This window comes from Tiliqua scincoides, chromosome 13 (genome assembly GCF_035046505.1).
Source record: "Tiliqua scincoides isolate rTilSci1 chromosome 13, rTilSci1.hap2, whole genome shotgun sequence".
Lineage (NCBI taxonomy): Eukaryota > Metazoa > Chordata > Lepidosauria > Squamata > Scincidae > Tiliqua > Tiliqua scincoides.
The window spans coordinates 7,242,187-7,264,703 of record NC_089833.1 but is presented as its reverse complement, the minus strand read 5'-3'; the positions used below and the strand labels follow the sequence as shown (position 1 = coordinate 7,264,703).

The 22,517-nt window shown below is 48.1% G+C and overlaps 1 protein-coding gene and 1 pseudogene across 1 annotated transcript in view; one reads left to right on the top strand and one right to left on the bottom strand.

The window, feature by feature from the left end:
- The window catches only part of RAB11FIP3 (RAB11 family interacting protein 3), a 95,403-nt gene extending 82,238 nt beyond the window's left edge, over nt 1-13,165 (bottom strand). Inside the window, exon 1 of the mRNA XM_066640569.1 lies at nt 12,063-13,165. Within this exon, the coding sequence (XP_066496666.1) occupies nt 12,063-13,013 (951 nt within the window). The 5' untranslated portion in view covers nt 13,014-13,165. The remainder of the gene's footprint in view (nt 1-12,062) is intronic.
- Nucleotides 537-653, top strand: LOC136634099 (5S ribosomal RNA; annotated as a pseudogene).
- Nucleotides 13,166-22,517: the final 9,352 nt, after the last annotated feature.

Below are 22,517 nucleotides of genomic sequence, written 5' to 3'. Positions count from 1 at the left end.
CAGAGTCTGGGCAACCCACTGTTCTGGCTGAAACCGCAACCACAAATATGAATAGCCTCAAACCAATTTCCCTCTTACCTAAAACTTTTGCTGCAAGCTCTGTTCTCAAGAAGGTATTTCTCTCTCGCCTCCCCCCCCCCCCATTCCCCAAACATGTCGTTCTTCAACATGTTTTATTCTTAGAAGCATCCTTTGGCATTAAAAAGGCACATGCAACACTCAGAACCTCCTTATCAGAACCACCAAACCCAGAGTGGGAACTGGCTATTTTCAAGGTTCTTTCCTATCTGACCACCCTGCAAATACATTCCATTTCTGAGAACAGGCAGGTAATCTGCTGTTGCACAGAATTGCTCCCCCTCTCCAAACATACCCCCATTGGCTATTCCTGTCTGTCAAGATTCCTTTGGTAAAGACAAATAACTGTGATTAGGGGAAAGAGATCTACTTAGTAAGGTGGCAGGAGAAAGCAGGCATGAAGACCCTGAAGCCCTACCCTTCTTAACCTTCCAAGTTCTGCCTGCCATCAACTCTTAGCAAGCAACTGTTACCCTGCACATGCCTGATCTTGTCTGATCTTGGAAGCTAAGCAGGGTCAGGCCTGGTTAGTACTTGGATGGGAGACCACCTGGGAATATCAGGTGCTGTAGGCTTATACCATAGTCTTTCAAGACTGAAGGTTGCCAACCAGCTTTTGGCAAGCTCTTTGCAAACCTGGATTTGGAGGCAGAAACATCACCCTCCACAGTCATAAGGACTAGAAACTTTTTGGAGTTTGGCTCAAAAATCTTTTTGAGCCAAAGATGAGTGCAAAAGACTACCTGGATGCCGCCCCATAATGGAGCCACATAGTGGGCTCCGCAGGGAGATAGGCAAAGTTGAGCAAAAGATTGCACTGTTCCACATGCTGATTTGCCCCATCCACGATTCAGAGAAAAATGACGTTTCCAGTCAAAGGCTGAGCCCTGGTTTTGAAGGAAACACTTTTTTAATTCAAAAAAGGACATTTTCAGAAGCAGCAGACAAGGCACAGAGGAGCAAGATAACATTGGGAGGTAGGATTTAAATATCTCTCCCCAGTTGAGAATAAAATTCAAGCTGAAGAAGAACTGTTGGGCCATTTCTCCTATTAGTAGGGCCATTGGGGGGTGTGAGGGCCGCCCACCCCCCAGTAGCTGCATGGGGTGCCTTGTCAATTATCCAAAAAACAATGGTGTGCCTTGACATTAGCGCATTGTCAGTGTGCCATGAGATGAAAGAGGTTGAAAATTGTTGACCTAGCCATTCCGCCATCTCAACATGGGAGTCTGGTCGTACATGGTGGTCCACAAACAGACACCAGCTCACTGCTGAGCAGCAACTCTTCATCCAGTAAGCACAGCAAGAAGGAAGAGTCCCTGCACTTTTCCCTAGCTTGGAGAAGGGAGAGAAGACTCCGAAACACTCCAAAAGCAATGAATATTTATTGCTTCTTTCTCAATTTTCCCCAGGGACAGGCCTCAATTAGTCTTTCCAGCTCAGGCGGAGAGGGGCTTTCCCACTCAGCCACCCTAAGCCTCAAACATGACCCAATATTAAGACCCTGCACCATCCCGGGGGGGGGGGGAGAGAGGGAAGGGGGTCACAGAGAACAAAGTGTTGTCTGGTCACAAAGGCCAGCAAGATTTGAGGACTCTGGACAGGTTAGGCAGAACAGAAGTGGCATTCCAAGGTGGGTAATAGCAAGGGCCATCACAAGACCTCTCGATGCCCAAAGTGGTATGTCAAATGCTCCCCCCCCTTAGCCAATGATGGGTCAGCCTTGGCTCCCCCCCCCCCACTCTCCAAAATTCTAGCTCAGCATTCTCTTCCCCTCCAAAGGTTCTCTTCCTCTGTCCCCTTCTTCCAACCTAGAGAGGAGGAGGAGGAGGAGGAAGAAGAGCAGGGGAAGTACATAAGCAGACAGAGATGGGCCCTTCCTCAAACCTACTGCTAACTGAGGCAGTTACTTTAGTTGGCCTCATGGATGAGCTGGCCTCAACTCCAATTATACAGTATTGCCCCTGCAACCCAACCCAGAACATCTCAATTCAGTGGCATTTCCGAGCATTTTTTTTTTTTTTTTAAGTATCACAGCCTAACACAGATGCCTGCAAAAAGGATTGCAGGGGAAAAAAGTCAACTGGGGTGGTATGAAGAGAAGACAGGTTGCTGGCATGCATTCCCCAGCACAGGACATTCCATCCCAGGCCACTTGTAATGATGGAAAGAAACACTGGAGAGGCTTTCAGAGACAAGGCTGCAAGACGCAGTTAGAAGGGGGCAACAGCCCTGGCCAGAGTTGCCGAGGGGACACATGAATATTTGAAGGCTCTTCCCCTCCAGGTCAAGAGAAAGATCCTATGAAAGACAATAGCAGAGTGAAGAACAGCAGGGAAGAAATTTAAGACGAGAAATGCAAGAGTAGCATAAATAATAAAGAGAAATCCAGGCTGGAGTTAGGTTAGGAGACACTGCTGGGTGGAACTGGAATTCCAAATAGTGGAACTGAAGCCCTCTCTGGGCACAAACAACTCTACCCCAAGAAAAGCAAGCCCACCTTGTCATACTGATAGCAAGCCACAAGCCAAGAAGGGAGAAATACCAGCTGTTTGTCCCACTCCCGTCAGTTCCACTTTAACATATATCCGTAGGTTTCAGGGGTTTGTGCCTCTTCCACCCCAAGAGTCAGTCCATCTGTGGTACACAAAGGTTAGGGGCACTGAAGTGGTCTTGGAGATCAGTAGTGGGCCCTGGGCTCTTGACAACTGTCCAGTGACAACAGCTCTGGATCCTATTTACAAGTCCTTAAGGCAATGGTTCTCAGGCTTTTGAAGCACCGGGACCCACTTTTTAGAATGACGACCTGCCAGGACCCACCAAAGGTGATGTCGTGGCCAGACGTGACATTATCAGTTTAGGCTTCAAACCTAAGCCCTGAGATCAGCCAAAGGTCCCATTACACAGGGCTCCCACGCCGTTATTTTGCATAGCTCAGAAAGCAAACATTCCGGCTTGCAAGTCAAAGCGGACTTGGATCCATCTCTAACCATACAGCCCTCCCCCCTTTCCAGTGTCCCATCATCCTATTCAGGGCAAAGCACCAGGCTTCTGTCCCTCCAGGAGCCCGCCCTGCCCATCAGCTCTGTTACCCTGCGTTTTCAATGATGGCCGGATCCCAAAGGATCTCCTCTATGGAGAACTTGTGCAGGGAAAGCGCCCTACAGGTAGACCACAGCTGCGATACAAGGACATCTGCAAGAGAGATCTGAAGGCCTTAGGAGTGGACCTCAACAGGTGGGAAACCCTGGCCTCTGAGCGGCCCGCTTGGAGGCAGGCTGTGCAGCATGGCCTTTCCCAGTTTGAAGAGACACTTGGCCAACAGTCTGAGGCAAAGAGGCAAAGAAGGAAGGCCCATAGCCAGGGAGACAGGCCAGGGACAGACTGCACTTGCTCCCAGTGTGGAAGGGATTGCCACTCCCGAATCGGCCTTTTCAGCCACACTAGACGCTGTTCCAGAACCACCATTCAGAGCGCGATACCAGAGTCTTTCGAGACTGAAGGTTGCCAACTGACTGATGAGCTAGGTGCTATGCAACCCACCTGAAATTGGCTCGTGACCCCCCTAGTGGGCCCCAACCCACTGTTTGAGAAACACTGCCTTAAAGTTTTTAGCAAAGAATTTGCCGACAGCTACAGTTCTCTGCAGAAAGACTGTTTCTTAAAAAATTATTTCAGAAGAGATCAGGAGTGGGTGGGAAGCGGAAATATAGATTCCATAATTATGGTGTTTATTAGATGAGATTGTATTCATTTCTACTATTGTGACTGCTCTGGAAGCCTAATGAACTGTCAATGACAACACATACAGTGAACGCTCAAATCACATTCTCCGTTCATTCCCTCAAGTGCCAATCTAAACCCGAATTTCGCTACTGGCCAAAGAAAGAGAAGGCCAAAGACCTCCAACACTGCACAGGGGAACCAGTCCATTTCCTGCAGGCACCCCTATTTGAAGAACAAGGATCCATTTGTGAGCCCCCTGCCCTAACTATGTTCTATGCCATATTCATTCAGATGGCATCAGCATTTTCTGCAGGGATTTCAAAGCCAAGAGGCTGGGAAGTTGTTTTGGTCCAAGGGGCTGGGAAGTTGACGGCATCTGGCCTGGATGCCTTTAAAAGGGGATTGGACAAGTTTCTGGAGGAAAAATCCATTACAGGTTACAAGCCATGATGTGTATGTGCAGCCTCCTGATTTTAGAAATGGGCTATGTCAGAATGCCAGATGCAAGGGAGGGCAACAGGATGAGGTCTCTTGTTATCTGGTGTGCTCCCTGGGGCATTTGGTGGGCCGCTGTGAGATACAGGAAGCTGGACTAGATGGGCCTGTGGCCTGATCCAGCGGGGCTGTTCTTATGTTCTTATGTCCAAGGTATCCTCAAACAAGCAGCTCTTTTACAACAGGTTATTGGCTGTTCAGAAATAGACCCTGTAGGCACAGTGAGCTGCACGGCACCCTCTAGATCCATGCACATGTGCACAGATTCACAAGTGCAACAGACAAGATTATCCGTCCCTCCCCAGGGCAAGAGGCCTTCAAGAGGCCCCAACTTCAAGAGGCCCCAAGGAGGGAGCCGAGTCCTAAAGGACAACAGTGCTAAAGATGTTGTGTAATGTGTTAACAAGGCACCCCAGAAGCAACGGTAGAGGACAGAGACCAAAGAATAGGGACTGCCCCCAACACAGACTGTTGAGGTGTATAGCTGGAAGATGGGGGGGGGGGAAGGTGTTTAAAGCTGGGCTATAGAGAGGGTCTTGACACCAGCACAAAGCATCAAAAGCCCCCACTCCACTAACCTATGGGCTCCACTCCGCTAGCCGTCACTAACCTGAACTGCCACGATGGGCTTCCAAAGCATGAATCACAGTCCAGCATCTCCCTCTTTTGCCCCAAGCTGCCTCCCCCCCATTTCTCCCTCTCTATTTTGTTTTGAACATCCTTTTTTTTTATACCTTACAGATCACCCACCTGGCTGCTTGTAACCAGGGTAGAGCTTTGCCAGCACCCCAATAGGACCACTGCCAGGGACATCGTTTTGGGGAGGGGAGCCTATTGGAGCCCTCTTGCCCCAATTCCCAATCTGGTGGCAGCATACCGAAATTCCCCAATATTTGGGAACTTCAAGACCAATACACGATCAGTGAAATGAGAGAATCTGGTAAATTTCCTGGTCATTACAGCTTCTCATCACCACAATCTGCTTCTACACCAAAGATCTCCTACTTAACCCCTATGCATTCACACCCTCCTTCCCCGCCAGTCCCCTGGCCACCCACAACTTTGTTTTGTAACACCCTCTTCCGTGTCCACTGCAACACGTTTTAGTTCTTTGTTACTCAAGAAGAGAAAGACTGAAAAAGAAAGATCAACAATGTTAAGAAATGTTTTACTTCCTGTGGTTATTCTATTATTTCCCCTCCACGTCATCAGCTCTGGTCAAATCAACCTCAAACAATATTTTTTTAACTCACCTCACACAACTTAAAATGTTTATTTGCCACTTTTCCACCATATGACCTGTAAAGCAGCCACAACCATACACAAACAAGACACACACTTCTCCACATGGAGATACTGGCTGATATTTAAAATCTTCAAAGGCTATTCTCCAGGTGCTTCCACCTTCAGAGGTGATCTCAGCTACCTCATGGTCTCAATGCTAGTAGATCCCAGACATACTCCTTCTCCACACCTACATACTCCCCACCCAATCCCAGAGTGGGGATCAGGCCAGGAAGAACTCAAGAGCCTGCAATCTTCACCACAGTTGCAAAGGGCTAGTGGAATAAGTGATTCTTGGTCTCTTTCTTGCTGGAACCGCCAAGAGCTTAAAACCAACCGTCACTCCAACAGAAGTTCGGAATGGATGGCTAGATCTCCAGAGTGATGGCACAGCTCAATCAATATCCTGGCCGATCTTGCAAGCCCACCTAATCCCATCATTTTGACCTTCTTTTCTCCTGAGCCTGCAACACACCAGCATCCAATCCCACATATTTATTTGGCCAGACCCCCTACCCATGTTAACCTGACCTCACTGGGCCAAGACCCACCTATTAAAATTTCTCTTCTCTTGTGCTATGTCAACAGATTTGTACACCTTTTTTTCCTGGAAAAACATTATATAAATATTCTGAATCACCATATGGCACAGCCCTTCCGGGATTAGCACTCACAGGCTGCAGGTCAGGATCAGATGTTGAAATGCTACCCATAAACTCCCCCACTTACGTAAAACTTACCACAAAGAGTGGCTGCGGTGCAACCCTGGACATGTTTTCTTAGAAGTCCGTCCCACTGTATTACATAAAGCCAATTCCCAGATAAGCATGCCTAGAAAAGTCATCCTCAGCTAGATTACCCCCCAGTGGCTGGCTTTCCACATGCAGGGAGTCTGTGACGGGAGAAGCAGTCAGCCAACCCTGCTCGTACATCTGGAAGTTATATACCATACAAGAAGCTCATGGGGATTCCAAATCAAGTCAGACCATTGGTCTGCCTGGCCCCACTTACTCCAACTAGCAGCTTCTTCAGGGACTCAGAAACCTCCAGGGACCTCAGAGACCTCCAGGGACCTCAGAGACCTTTCCCAGACCCGCTGCTAGAGATCTTTTAGCCGAGCCAAGTACTCAAATGGGACACCATTTTTTAAGTATATTTCCTATCCATGATTACAACTTGTGCCACAGTTCAGCTGACATGGTGGCTAAGCAGAGACAAAGGAAAGTAACCTCTACCGAAAGAGAACTATTGGTCCATTCAGCTAAATACAGTCTACACTGACAGTGTCTCTCCAAGGTTGGGAGGGTTTCTTACTCAACTGGAGATACTGGCAGAGATTCCACCTGGAATATTTTACAAAGCAGGTTCTCTTACCACTGAGCTATAACCCCCGCCAGAAGCCAGAATCCCAAGTCCCTGGTTAGAATCTCATCTTAGGCACACACTCAGACAGTGGTCTTAAGCAACTTCTGTTCCATCGCCCACGGCCAACCCATGCATGAGGCCAACTGAAGTGGTCGCCTCAGGCAGGAGATTGGGGGAAGTTGCCCGTCTGTCCATCAACTTGCCGCCACTGCTCCTCTTTTGCCTTCCACTGCCTGGATCAGAAAGGGGGGGGGCACAGAGAGGGAGAGGAAGTGTGGAAGGAGGGAGACTGCTGAGCTAGAACACTGGAGTGGGAGGCTGGAAAATCATCAGCTACGGGGAGCATTTGACATGCTGCCTTAAGTGTATGGAAGACTCAGGCAGATATCAGGGTGACTCAGGCTGGCCCTGCCATCGCTCACGTAATGCAATTCGACTTCTGTTCTACCTCACAAGGCTGTCGTGAAAGAGACCCACAAGCAGCACACCTAAATGTCCCAGACACACCAAGTATTCCAACTGCAACTAATATCTGCTAACACGGAAGAGATTCAAATGCAAACCTAGGAGGACAGTAAACCCGCAATAAGATTATTCCATGCGAAACTTCTCCGTCTCTGCCAGCATCGAGGCTGAACAGCTCCATATGGCTTGCGTAATATATCTAAATATACACAACCACACAAGGCTCGATGCAGAAAGTCTTTGACATTTTGCCTCGGAGACGCTACTGGATTACTCTTGTTTTGCTTGATTACATTATTCCCCCTGCATACGCTCTCTTGCCAGACTTGTTCAGGAGTCAGAAATGGGACTTGGAACAAGCAATAGCTATGCGTCTCAACAGTATAAAGGCAGGGGTAGCTTAAATCAGATTCCAAGAGAGATCTACCGGTCTCACAGCTGTGACAGAGCACCAGTTGAAGACACATACACACCCCCAACAAGAGAACAATCCATCACATATCTCTAGGGCTAACGTCAGCATCAAGTCAAGCTGGAACTCCTCTTTCCTTCAGCGTCCCAGGTTTCCTGGCATCAGCAGAGATGACATCACATCTCACAGTAGATTTGACCTGCATCAAGGTGATTCACTGAATGTTAAAACTCACCCCGACAGTTCAGGTGATGAGTAGAGTCAGGTGATGAGTAGAGTTTCCACTCCAGTAAAAATATAATAAATCAAAGACACAACATCTGGTGTTACAATGGACGGCTACAGCAGACAGAGATCCCAGCATGGAACCCGTCCATTAAAAGTTTTACAAGTCCCACATGGTCTTCAGGATTGTATGGTTTCACTCTGGCTGCCTTTTGATCCACTCACACAAGCGCCGCTTGCCCCAATGGAAAAAATGTTAAGTCCTGCTAGAGCAGGCCAAAGACTCACCTTGTTTTTCCACAATGGCCCACCACCAGATACTTCTGGAGAACTAAATGCAGAAGATGAAGGCTCATTCTCTCCCACCTCTGCTCCCCTGCAACTAGTATTCATCCAACTCATGAGGTAGCACACAGCCATCCTGACTAATAGCCACCGAACAATCTGCCCTCCACAAATGTGCTCAATCCTCTTTGAAAGCCACCCAAGCTAGCAACCACCACCACACCTGGTGGCAATAAATTCCACAGACTAATTATGAACTGCGCAATGCACCGCCTCCTTTTAACTAGCCTAAATCTCCTTTCAATAAGTATCAAGGCATCAGACCCACAGCCAGACACTTCTGCTGCATTACAATCCTACCCCCCCATCCTTTCAAAGTGCTCAGAGCAGTTTACATGACCCACTCTTCATTTAATCCACACAAGCACCCTGCAAGGTAGGCTAGCTTAAAAGGCAGAAATTTTTATTATTTGATTTTTCTCTGTAAACTGCTTTGTGAACTTTTAGATGAAAAGCAGTATATAAATACTGTTAATAATAACAACTCCTGCCAATTCTCCCTTGCAGGTATCTCACCTCACTGTGAGTTAGGCTCACTTCCTATTTAAAAGATAAGCTAAGGGGGAAAATTTACATTACTGATATTCATAGGAGAAAATTGGTGGGTCAGGGAGCAACCCCTCTCCCATCTGCCATTTCCCCCAAAACCACCCCCAACTCCCACAAGGGTGGGAACCCCATGTTACCCTTGTGACATTTCATCTGGTCCAGGTATGCAGCACAAATGGAAAGGTTCTGTTCTGAAAGCCCAAGCGACTTGGGCCGAAGAGCCAAGCTATGCGCTAGAAGAGAAAGCAAGCAATCTCACTGGCCCACAACACTCGGAATGAAAGGCCTTCCCAACTGCAAATCAAGCAGACTCCAGGCAAAAAACAACCCAGATGTAAGCAAGACCAGTTAGGTGCCACTCCATCCCCACTGCCTACAAGTCTGCATAGAATGTGGAAATCAACACAAGGCCATGAGAAGGCACATTGGTCCTCCCCCACCCTAAAAAAACCTCAAAGGAAAGAGCTGGAAAATCTTCCAAAGACAAGCCATAAGATCTATTAAGCATCGCTTGCAAGGTTCTTAAGCAGACAGTGGTACATGGGGATAAGTCTGTCCAGGCTCATCAATGATGCACAGAATTCACAGGATGGTTCAAGGGCAGGGTGAGAAAGTGCCTACACTAAGCCACCTTGAGTCAGCATTCCCCATGTCCCAGAATAGCAGCTAAAAAGGTACATATTGGGCCGAGCTAACAGCTGTCCAGAGCCTTTGCTTTTTGAACCCCAAAACCACAATCTAACCATTACCTTGATCAGGGTACACCTGAAATGGTGAAAACTGAAAGTGTATTTTCCAGAACTCTGCACCAGGATCCATCTTAAGCAGAGTCCAAAAAAGGGGTGGCAGAAAGAGGGGAATCTGGGTATTTCATGGTACTATTCCACAGTGCCCAGTTTTCCATCTGCTTGGCTTAACATCCAGCCGGAGGAGGCACTGTGAGGTTTTTCCCACAAGTCCTACCACCAGAGATGGTAGCTGAGTATATGAGCAGGCAGCTTGGCCCACGGCCATCCCTGCAGCCCCAGAGAGACTCCTGATCTCTCCTTCCCTTTGCACCCTCCTTCCCCAAACCAGGCCACTGCTGAAAGGCCAGGCAGCTACATAACCACATCATGTCCACCAGCGCACTGCTGGCCCAGTCATCTTTGCTTCCAGTGGGGTCAGGCAGGACAGCGCCACATGGTCAGTGTGGCAGTGAAGCCTAGCAACATTGCCACACTGTGAAAAGCCACTAGTTGAAGAGAACTGGAATACATGTATTTGTGGTTTTTCTCCTAATGGTTCCAAACACAGCTACCTATATTTTCCAGCACCCTTCTAGTAACGCAGCATGTTTGCGGCCGCTCCGAGCGAGACGAACAACCAATCAGACAACTAAATCGACCTGTCACACCACCCCGACTCTTTTTTACTCGCTCGTGCGCAAAACTGAGGCCTCGTAAGAAGTCCATGCAGAGACAGCTTTCCACCAACATTTTCATTATCTCTCTGCTGATCACAGTAACACTCTCTCTGTCACACACACACACACACAAACACAAAATTTAAATTTGTCTGGACACTACCATATCATCATGACTCTTGTCACACAGGTACATATAGGAGCCACAAACGATTATGAAATTAACCCATTTTTTTTCTGCTCAGCCCACAGGTGTACACATTTGACTTCTGTTGCATATATGTTGGGCAGAAATAGCTTAGAACAGTGTTTCTCAAACTGTGGGTCGGGACCCACTAGGTGGGTCGTGAGCCAATTTCAGCTGGGTCCCCATTCATTCCAATATTTTATTTTTAATATATTAGACTTGATGCTACCATGATACGTGACTGCATTTGGAGAAATGTTACACGTCTGAACAGGCTACTCTGTATATGCTTTTAACAATGACAGTAAATGGGACTTATTCCTGGGTAAGTGTGGGCAGGATTGCAGCCTAGATTGTTAAAAATGTTTCGGCTTGATGATGTCACTTCCAGTCATGACATCACTTCCGGTGGGTCCTGAGAGATTCTCATTCTAAAAAGTGGGTCTTGGTGCTAAATGTGCGAGAACCACTGCTTAGAACACTCCACAGTCTCATTCAGACTTAGGCCTAGCTTATCCACCCAAGCTAAGATGGGTATGTACAGTCTAAGATTAGCTGGCTGCTCATCATGGGGGCCAAGTAGGAATCTGAATTGGCCATGGAGGGCAGACTGGAGAGGGAGGAATGATGTGTTTAGATTTCATGTTTTAAAAATTGATCACTTGCGTTTAATAAAGTGGTCCAACTTAAACTCAAGCTGCAGGCTGGTGTCTTCATTTTGGGGGTGGGAGGGTAAATCGAATGCCAGATGCAGCAGGATGCAAGTATCTTGTCTTGTGGGCTCCCTGAAGCATCCAGTGGGCCACTGTGAGATACAGGAAGCTGGACTAGATGGGTCCTGGGCCTGATCCAGCAGGGCTGCTCTTATGTTCATCCAGCACAGCCAAGGAAAAACTTATCAGGCTGCAGGTGGAGAGTAGTAGTAGTAATAATAGTACTACTAGTAGTAATAATAATAATAATAATAATAATAATGGTATTTATATACCACCTTTCTTGGTCTTTATTCAAGACTTTATTCAAAGTCTGTACCATGTACCATGTCTGAACACTTTCTTGTCTCAATAGAACAAGGAAACACCGCCCCCCACACACACACAGGGTCTCCTTGCAAGCAAAAAGCTAGCACACCAGGGAGAAGAGCTCACCCTTACATGCTATTTTTCCCCATGCGTGGGGGATGTTCTCATGAAGCAGCACTCATACATATAAGCTTCAACTTGGTACCTGTAGCATACAGTCCAGGAAGAGCCCTATGGCAGATTTGACTGTATGCCTGAGCCTCCTTACTTGGAAAGAAGCCTCACTGACCTCAACAGCGCTTACTTCCAAGTAAACCAGACAAAGACCAGGCTGCAAACCAGAGCAGAGGCCTTCTGACAACAAAAGTACTAGGCCCAGCTACACCATGGAGCAGACCTCCCAACTCAATGTCCCAGCACTTTAAAAATCCCTGCATAAGTAGTAAAATACAACAGGGGCACAAGATTCAAAACAGCTGGATTAAAAGGGGGGGCAAATATTACCTGTTCAGCTCCATAGACAGTGGCAAACTGGACAAACTCCTCTATCCGGACAAAGCCGTCACCATCTCGGTCCAGGGCATCAAACACGGCACGGAGCCGGGGAGACCCTTCAGGAGAACTGGGGGGTTCCTCCACCAGCCCCTCGGCCTGCCCCAACTCCAGGGGCGAGCTGAGACGATTGTGAGAAGGGAAGGTAGGGAAGAGATCCACGCCTTTGCCCACCTGGGGGGCTACGCCCAGGTCTAAGGGCCTCAACAAGGGGCAGCCTTGGGGTTCACACACACCCCTCTCCTTAGTCCAAGGGGCACTGAGCAGAAGTCCACTGAAGGGGGCCTCCTCCTGAGAAGGGTCCATCTCCAGCAAGGAGTCCCTTTCTGCTTCCAACTCCTCGGACGTTGCTCCTTCGCTGGATTCCTCAGAGGTGCCCACTACTACCAGTTGTAAACCCTGAGTAGCTGCTCCATCCACAGAACCACCTGCCAACTCCTCGCCCTGCACCGGAGCGAGCCTCAAATCCAGATCCTGCCCAGGGCAGTCCTGCTGCTGATCCCCCACACCTGGATCCCTGTCCTCTCCGCTGATTGGCCCGCCGGGCTCGCGATCCTCCAGGCGCAGCTCCGGCTGGTCCAGGCGATAGAGGTACTCCAGGGGCCCGTCGGGGATCAGGGCAGGGCGGGCCAGCTCGGCCAGCGTCATCTCCTTCAGGACCTGCTCCAGGGCCAGGGCTTGCTTGTCCGCCTGGCCTCCTCGCAGGATCAAAGGGGGGTTTCCATCGGGGGCTTCCTGGGACAGCAGCACCAGGTCCGGGCCGGGCAGGGCTGCCCCTCTCCTGGGCTCCAGCAGGAGGTAGGTCCCGTTGAGATGGGGGTGCCCCAGCGCCAGCAGAGCCTCTCGATCCGCTTTGGTCCCCGGATCGGAGAGAGTCCTGAGCAGATCCGGCTCCATTTTCATCAGAGAGGAAGAGGAGGAGGAGGAAGATGAAGATGCCGGGGTGCGCGCCTGGACCGGGAGGGAGGGGGGGGCGATCTCCGAGGCCGACCGAGGCAGCAGATCCCAAGAGTCGATCGAGGCCGAAGCTCCCAGCAACCGATCCCAAGAGTCGATCCAGGCGGCAGATCCCAGCAGTGGATCCCAAGAGCCGATCAAGGCAGCCGGTCGAGGGCGCCACCCGGGAGCCGGAGGAGCATCGCGCTGTTCAGGGCGCAGCGGAGACCCCCCTCCGGCCCAGCAAGCCGGGAAGCTGCGCTGCCATCACCGCAGCGCAGCCATCTCCTTGGGGGTGGGGAGGCACCCGGAGGCGGGGGGGACCACTGGGGATCTCAAAGAAAAGGGGGGTGGGGTGGGGTGGGGTGGGGTGGGGGGCAAGACACCCCACAGGCGCAGGAGCCAAGGGGGAGAAACCAGCCCAAGAGGCGGGGGGGGAGGCGATGCTCCCTGGCCGGGAAGCCAGCAGCCCCCCAGCAGCCCGGGAAGAGGCGATCGGGGCGCCCCCGGGTCCTCCTGCTCCCCAGCGCGGCTCTCCTACCCGGTGGGCTTGCCCGATGCCGGCCCCGCGCTCATCCGAAGCCCCCTTTGCGGCAAAGCCTTGGCGCGGCTGGGCTCCCTCCTTCTCCTCCTCTCCGCAAGCCGGCTGCTGGAGAGGGCGGGCTGCTTCCTTCTGCCGCCCGGCGGCTTGGCAGGCAGGCTCCGCCCGTCCGGGGAGGGGGGAGGAGGAGGAGGAGGAGGATGGCTTTGTGTTGCTCTCTCTCCCCCCCCAATCAGGCTGACCCCCCCTTGCCTGGACAGGAGGGGGAGGGGTCGGGGTCGAGGCACTGCTTGCAGAACGGGGAGGGGGTCGGGGAGGGGGAGGGCCGCTTGGCTTTCAAAAGACCTGCCCAAGTGGCCTGGGGGTGGCTGTCCGAGGCTGCAATCCTAGCCACGCTTTCCTGAGAGTAAGCTCCATTGACTATAATGGGACTTACTTCTGAGCAGGCAGGCTCCAACTGTAGTCACAGCATTCCGTGCCAGGCTACTGGGAGCCTTGCATGAGCCCCCCTCCTCCGTGTGGTGCCCCCACCCATTAAAGACAAAGGGGGTGCTGCCACTGCCTGGGCTACTGGGAGATTAGAGGTCAGTTCAGTTTGCGGACCCTGTGGTAGGCATGGGGCTCTTGGCTGGCAACCTTCAGTCTCGAAAGACTATGGTATAAGCCTACAGCGCCCAGTATTCCCAGGCGGTCTCCCATCCAAGTACTAACCAGGCCTGACCTTGCTTAGCTTCCAAGATCAGACAAGATTGGGAGATAGTGTTCAGTATAGGGAGATGGTTGGCAACCTTCAGTCTCGAAAGACTATGGCATAAGCCTACAGCACCCGATATTCCCAACTGGTCTCCCATCCAAGTACTAACCAGGCCTGACCCTGCTTAGCTTCCAAGATCAGACAAGATTGGGAGATAGTGTTCAGTATAGGGAGATGGTTGGCAACCTTCAGTCTCGAAAGACTATGGCATAAGCCTACAGCACCCGATATTCCCAACTGGTCTCCCATCCAAGTACTAACCAGGCCTGACCCTGCTTAGCTTCCAAGATCAGACGAGATCAGGCATGTGCAGGGAATGGAAGCATTTGGTATGCTCTTAGCCAGTGCCCAACGCCCATACTTCCCCCCCTTTCAGATCACTGGTCCTCCTAATGCTGGCATGTTGGACAGAATCTGTCCAAGGTCCCAGGTGCAGGCCCTGCTAATTGGGGATTGAATCTGGAGCCTTCTGCGTTCATCATCATTCTTTGTATTTTTTTTTAATTATTTGCTCTTTGACAACAACAGTAAGGAAGCTTAGAGTCCAACCCTATGCATGTCTACTCAGAAGTAAGTCCCATTATAGCCAATGGGGCTTACTGCCAGGAAACTGTGGATAGGATTGTAGCCTTAAGTAGCCAAAAGGAAGAAAAGGCTGGTTCTCCCCCCCCCCCCCAAAGCTAAAAAGAGGCCTCCACAAACATCCATCACAAAGGATACTCTGCTGGGATGAATGAGGACTGTTGCTTTATCCCTAATGGAGCTGCTGCTTCCAAAGGTGCCTTCCCAGCCATTAATGAGGGGAGAATGTGCTCCAGGGAATGCCTCCTCCCCTGGCTATGGAACAGGCATCCATTTCTACAGACAGCATGCCTCTTTTTTCCAGAGCCCTGCCTGAGATGGCTCTTCTGCAAAATGTAATCAATGGGTTAATTGACCAAAAGGGATGCAATGAATCAACAAAGATTGCTTTAATTGGGTGCCTGTGACAGCCCTAATTAAGAGTAAGGATTTTCCCAGAGATGGTATGTAGTTGAGATGTGATGTCCCCCTGCTTAGAAACTGGGCTCAAATAATTATTCTTAAAGGGTCTGGAGTTGTGGTTCCAGGTTTTGAAAATCTGAGCAAAAAACATATGGGTTATGGACCTCTTTTGTAGGGTTTTTATCGGTATACAAAGCTGCTTCCTATTGAGTTGCAGCCCAGTCCTTTGCATGTCTACTTAGAAGTAAGTCCCATTTGAGTCAATAGGGCTGACTCCCAGGAAAGTGTAGATAGGATTGGGCTGTCAGTCCTGGACTGATTCAGTTTTGTCAACACTGGTGGGCAGCAGGGAATTTCACCAGGACTTTTCCCAGTCCTACCTGGAGATGCCAAGAACTGAAGCTCAGGCTCTCTTGCCCACAGAGCAAGCTATGGACCCTTTCCCTATAGAGCTGCCTTTGACTGAGTCTGAACACTGGTCCATTTTGTTGCGTATTGTCAACGCGGATTCTGCCAAGAATTGAACTTGGGATGTTCTGTGAACCAACCAGGTGCTACATCACTAATCTTAAGCCCACCTCCAAGGTTTTGTTTTGGTTTACATGTTCACAATATGTCATAGCTAGTTCTTTTCATAGACCCCAATTGTAGAAATCCCTCTTAAAATATGTTTTGCCCAGTGCTGAGGCTGTTATCGTTTTTGGCACCAGACAATGTTCATCCTGCTTGCCCATGCTTTAGTAATAATGTTATTTTTCCTGATTAGAATAAATGGCTTCATTGTATGGTTGTGAGTATTAAGTCAGTGGTTTCATATCTATGACTTTATGTTTCAATTTCTTAGATTTTTTTATTTTCCCCTTGGTTAAACAGGACTAGCCATTTAACCTCTTCCACTTTCCACTCACCGTCTTCTTTCCCAAATGAAACAAAGCTTAATTACGTGCAACTGAAACAAACACGTACATGCAATAAACAAGCATGTATAATGGAAACTGTGACGTATGCAAACTCCTCTCTCTGTTTCCCTCCCCTTATTCTACCTTGTATCTCTCTAGAGCAGTGATTTTCAACCTTTTTCATCTCATACAAGGCACTAAAATGGTGAAGGCACACCACCAGGTTTTTGACAAGTGACAAGGCACACCATGCTGCCAGTGGGGGGCTCACATCCCCATTGGCCCTACTAATAAATGATCTTCCCCCCCAAATTCCTGTGGCACGCTTGTGGACCACTCACGGCACACTAGTGTGCCACGGCACAGTGGTTGAAAATGGCTACTCTAGAGTGTAGTCACCTAGGGGCAGGGACCTGCTTTTCCATTCTGTGTAAAAGTGCAGTGTACATTGATGGCACTTCATAAACAATGTCATGCTTATTCTGTAATTGGGTATGTTTTTATAAGTTTTGGAAGCAGAGGCATAGCTGGGCCCTCTGGCACCTGAGACTATGATTCTCACAGCACAATCCTATACATGTCTACTCAGAAGTAAGTTCCATTGCATTCAATGAGGCTTTCTCCCAGGTAAGTGTGCATAGGATTGCAGCCTCAATGTCATTCACCCCCCTCTGGGAAGTGCCTGACTTGGAAGTAATTGCAATGACCTAATGACATCATCACCAGTTACTCCTGTGGATCACAGGCACTTGGAGCAGTTCTGTGCCACTCTGACCACTTTTTCGTGGGGGAAAAAAGTGAAAAACTAATATATATATATATATATATATATATATATATATATATATATATATATATATATATATATATATATATATTACTTAATTGAATGATGTATGTTGGAATCTGGGGCCAACCCTTATGTGTAACCTGTGTTGTACCCTACCCAAAGTTAAGCCTATTTCCTTTCCTGTATCTGTAATGAATGAATAAAATATATTGGGGGGAAAAAAACACAGGAAAAAAAAAATGTGAAAAACGTGGTCAGCTGCTCCGAGCGGCTCACAATCACTCCGAATACCCAGAAGCAGAGGGATGCAGGAGAAAGTACTGTGCTGTGTTGGCAAGGAGGTCTTTTGACATCCCTCAAAGCATGGCACCTGGGGCATTGTACCCCTTGCCCCCCTTAGCTACACCACTGTTTGGACACCACCTCAAAAGCCTTGTTTCAAGGAAAAGGTGGGGTTCAAATGTTATAAACAAAGATGCTCACATCTTGACAGAGCAGCAAACAGAGGTTCTCAAAATGTGACACAGGTTTGTCTATATGTTACGTTTAGCACGTGAAAGGTTTGTGGAGAGATGAACTCTTGTCATCATGTATTGGCATGCTAGATTTCACGATAATATTCAGCCTTTGATCTATTCTTCCTAGCTTGAACCTTGGTGGGTATACTTTTTTTTCTCCTTATAGCAAATTAAATAATAAGAGGGAAGTTCTGGGATTGAAGAAGCCATACCTCCTGCCCTGAAAGCAAACCCCCCCCCCCATGTCTAGGAGATGCAACAGATGATGCTCTAGTCTAGTCTAAAAGCTCTGCTTGTTGCATCTTACAGCTGAGGTCTGATATTCAACAGTTTCTAGGCTTCAGAGCCCTGGCTGAAATCAACCTTTGACCCCATCTACAGACCTCACTTGCCCTCACAGTTCTTGCAGCATGAGGAAGGGGCCTATAAGTGGCTCGATAGTGGCACAGTCAGCATGGACTGAGCTATGAGATGGGTGGGCAACACAGAAACTACACAACTGGTTCACTGCAGGCTCATGCATGTTGGATCACGGAAACTGGCTTCACGTCTCCTCAGATCAAGAAACAAACTGAATGACACTTCCCCTAATAAAACCTGCCTCAACTGTTGCGACGAAATAGGTGTGTGTATTAGGACTGCCAGCCATGAATGAAGCTATCTGCGGATTTTTGTTGCAAACACAATGTCGGACATTTTGGAGATGCTGTTAGAACCTTCAGGATGGCTTGGAGATTTATGCCAATTTTAATAATAGAGTTGTAATGGAACCTCAAGGTCATCTAGTCCAACCCCCTGCCTGTGGCAGGATGTCCTCCTTTAGCACATCCAGCATAAGAACATAAGAACATCAAGCCTCTACTTGAAGATCTCTGGTGAGAAAGAACCCAGTATCTCTTTTGGCAATCTGTTACACTGCCAAACAGCCTGGACTGTCAAGGATGTCTTCCCATTGTCCAACCGGAATCTCCTCTCTAGCTGTTTGTACCCATTTAATTTAGCTTCAGAGGCAGCTGAGGTTGTCCTTCTTCCATATGATAACCCTTCAGTTCTTGGCAGAATGCTCACAGATCCCAAACTCAGCCTTCTTTTCTCCAGGCAAAACATATCAAGTTCCCTCAACCTTTCCTCTTAGGGTTTGTTCTCCAGCATATAAGGTATGCACCTAGAAGTAGAGTGACCAAGGGGGACAGAGTGCCTATATCTTTATAATATAGAATTTTGGCAGGTGCTGCTCGACATGGAAGTGTTTTAAAAGCTGCACCTGCCAAAATTTCCTCTTCTATACAATGGTTAAAGGTAGAGACATTCTCTCCTACTTTGTATCTGGTAATTCTACATATAAGGTAAATAGATATAATCACCCCTGCTAACTGGGCATGGAAGCACTTTTTCAAGTGGTGCTCTTCTTAAAAGAAATACTTAAAAGTACAATAACTGTTCCTCTTCACCCCATCTGAGCATCTTTGGGGTGTCTTCTGGGGGCTGTTTGCTGGTGTCTTTTTTAGATTGTGAATCCTTTGGGGAGCAGCAAACCATCTATTTATTTGATTTTCTCTGCAAACTACATTGTTTGCTTTTTTTGTTGTTGTTGTTAAAAAGCAGTATATAGTACACCTATTTTAAATAATAATCTTTTATGGGATGTCATAAGAATGATGAAGGACATGAACTTTGTGAGGATAACAGTGAAACCCCCATGCATTGTCTGAACCTGCTTTATCTCCAGCCTGATTCTGCCCCGGTACTTGTTTTACTCTGCTTGCCTCATGCTTGCCCTCTGGCATGGAATCAGAGTCCTGTGTTTAACCCTGGTTCAGGCCACACATCAGATTTCCACTGTATCTTCACAGCAACTGGTTTGGCTCCAGTTTAAAAACTTGATACAGTGCAGGTTATAGGAGGGTGGATACCTAAATCAAATCAACCACCCGCCCTGTCTTTCGTCTCTGGAAGAACAATCTGTGAACCACAGTATTTATCTGGCTCTGGCCACCAGCGTTGCAGCAGCTTGAAAGATGATGTCACACAAGGCCAGCCAGCAAAGGGAAAGTCAAGGCAGTCCAGTGCGCATGCCCCAAGTGGGTTTTGATTTAAAGGGCCAACCAACCTCTTTGTTAACCCTCCAAGATCCCATTCTTAATTTAGCGTTGCCAGCTTTTTGCACAGGTCATGCATGTGATGCAGAACCGTGGCCAATGCTAACTGCTTAGTGTGTACAGGAGTGGCATCAGGGGATCCCCATCAAAGGGCCCGCGTAGCTAGTCTCACCCCAAGCCCCTGCCCCAGTAACGGCAGCAGTAGTAAAAATATTTCCGAGTTTATCTATTCAAAGCATTTTGCATGCATTATCATGATGTGATTCTTACAATATTCTTGCAAGATGACTATTGGGATTATTCACCCCATTTTATAGGTAGGGAAGACTGAGGCCGAAGGGGAGTGGCTTGCCAAGACCACCTAGTGAGTTCATGGCAGAGGTGAGATTCAAACCAGGGAAGTCCTGGTATAGAATAGGAGATACTGGCTTAGCAGCACATCATGTGAGTGGGATCTTGGAGCTGCAGTGGGTCACAAGAGTCAGCAGTGATGCGTCTGCAAAGAAGGTGAATGCAATCACATAAGAAAAGACTGGCTGGATCGGAGCAAAAGCCCATCTAGTCCAGCCTCCTGTATCTCACAGTGGCCCACCAGATACAGATACACCCTGCATTAGTAGAACCGTAGCTTCCAAGTTGCGAGTCATGGATCCGTTTTACTCTGCATTGGTTAGACCTGACCTGGAGTACTATGCCCAGTTCAGGGAACCTAAGAAAGATGCAGCCAAACTGGAGTAGCTTCAGAGGAAAGCAACGAGGGTGATCAGAGGGCTGCAGAACAAGCCTTATGAGGAAAGGTTGAGGGAAATTGGTATGATCAGCCTGGAGAAGAAAAGGCTGAGAGGGGATATGATAGCGCTCTTCAAAGACCTGAAGGGCTGCCATATGGAAGAATGGGCAAATTTATTCTCCCTGACCTCAGAGTAGAACCAGATCCAAAAGGGTACAAACTGCAAGAGAAGAGATTCCAATTGGATATCAGGAAAAAAATTCCAGACGGTAAGGGCAGTTCGGCAGTGGTACAGATTGCCAAGGGAGGTATTGGATTCTCCCTCACTGGAGATTTTCAAGCAGAGCCATGACAAGTACCTGCTGGAAATGCTCTAGGAGGACTTACAAGCAAGGGGTTGGACTAGGTGACCTTTCAGTTACCTTCCAACTCTATGATTCTGTTTTACAGTCTATATACCACCCAATAGGTCCTCATGGGCAGACGGGAGCAAACAGGTGCAGAACTTTGCCCCCCAAGGCCCCCAGCCACCTGGTATTGGGTAGGTGCACACATAATGTGGAAGAAATTTGACACATTACCTTTTGAGGTGCATACAAAATGCATATCCTCTAATTGCCCCTATTTCCTGGCACCTGACCCTCCTTTGACATTTTAAGACATACCAGCTTCTCTTCCCCTGGACTAGCAGGTCTGCAGAGTAACTAATTGCCTTCTTCTTTTAAATAATTCATGTTTGTATATAAAATGTAACGTACGTTCGTATCTGTGTGTACACGTAGGTGCGCACATATACATATATTCGTGTACTGCTTAGGTTTCTATTCTCTCTACGGTTTCTTTACAGAGTCTTCACCTATCAAATGTTTATGCCTAATAAAGGTTTTGTTGACTGTTGACTAGCAAACAGGTCATAAAAATGAGGATTAAGCTTAGTTTACTAAGGCCCAAATCCTAACCCACTTTCCAGCACTGGCATAGCTGTGCCAATGGGATGTGTGCTGCATCCTGCAGTTGGGAGACACTCATGGAGGCCACCTCAAAGCAAGGGAATGTTTGATTCCTTACCTAGGAGCTGCATTGCCCTTATGTCAGTGCTGGAACATGGGTTAGGATTGTGCCCTAACAAATTCTGCTTCAGAAGCCAGAGACACCTGTAGGTGAATAAATACCACCTAGAGTTGCCAAATCTTCAGCCAGCCCTTGTAACTATGCCTTGAACAGCCCTAAAAATCTGTTAACAATCAGCACACAAATCCATTTCTCCCAAGAACTTAGTATGAAGCTATATCTTTAGATAAAGTACGAGTATGACAGTCTTCAAAGCAGAAACCAGTAGTAGAAAACTCTAAGAAACTGGACGGATTTAGACCGTCTACTGTTTTTCTGCTCTCATGGAAGTCAGACAACAGCTCTCTTGTTGTTAGAGAAAAGAAGATGATTAGATAACCTTATCAGGCAATAGTTCTTGCGCAAATCATATCAGCCTGAAGGAAACAAAAAACACAGGCAGGGGAGCTAGTTCTGTGCCCCCTGAAAATCAAGCTCACCTTTAACTCAGAGATATTACTAGATTGTGGGCACAATCCTATCCAACTTTCCAGCTCCGGGGTAGCCACAAAGCAGCCCCGTGGTAATGGAACACATTCCCATACCTTGAGAAGGCCCCAGTGACTGCCCCTCCACCATAGGATGCAGAGCACACCCCACTGATACAATTGCACCAGCACGGGGAAATTGGATAGGATTGGGCCCGGAGACTCTGATTAGGAGTGACCTTAAAGCACCTGTATGTCTTTAGGGTCTGTCCTAATACAGGTATGGCTAGATTATGGCCTGCAAATTTATTTTTTTTTTGAATGGATTAAACTATGATTAATTCAAAAACAATGAACTTCTCCTGTTTCAGGGAAGCGTTGGCATTTAGAAAGGTGTACTACACAACTGCTGAAAAAGCATCACTTTCTTTTCTTGTACAGCATCTCACCCGCCCCTCTTTTCCCCCTTACTTTAGAAAACGGGCATTGTTAAAATAAACCTTCCAGAAAAAGAAAAGCTGTTGCTCACACTGAATCACATGGTGTTTCTGGAATAATACGAATGCCACAGAAGGTGTCCTTAAACGTAGCAGGGCTATTTATTGTGTCTTTATTTAG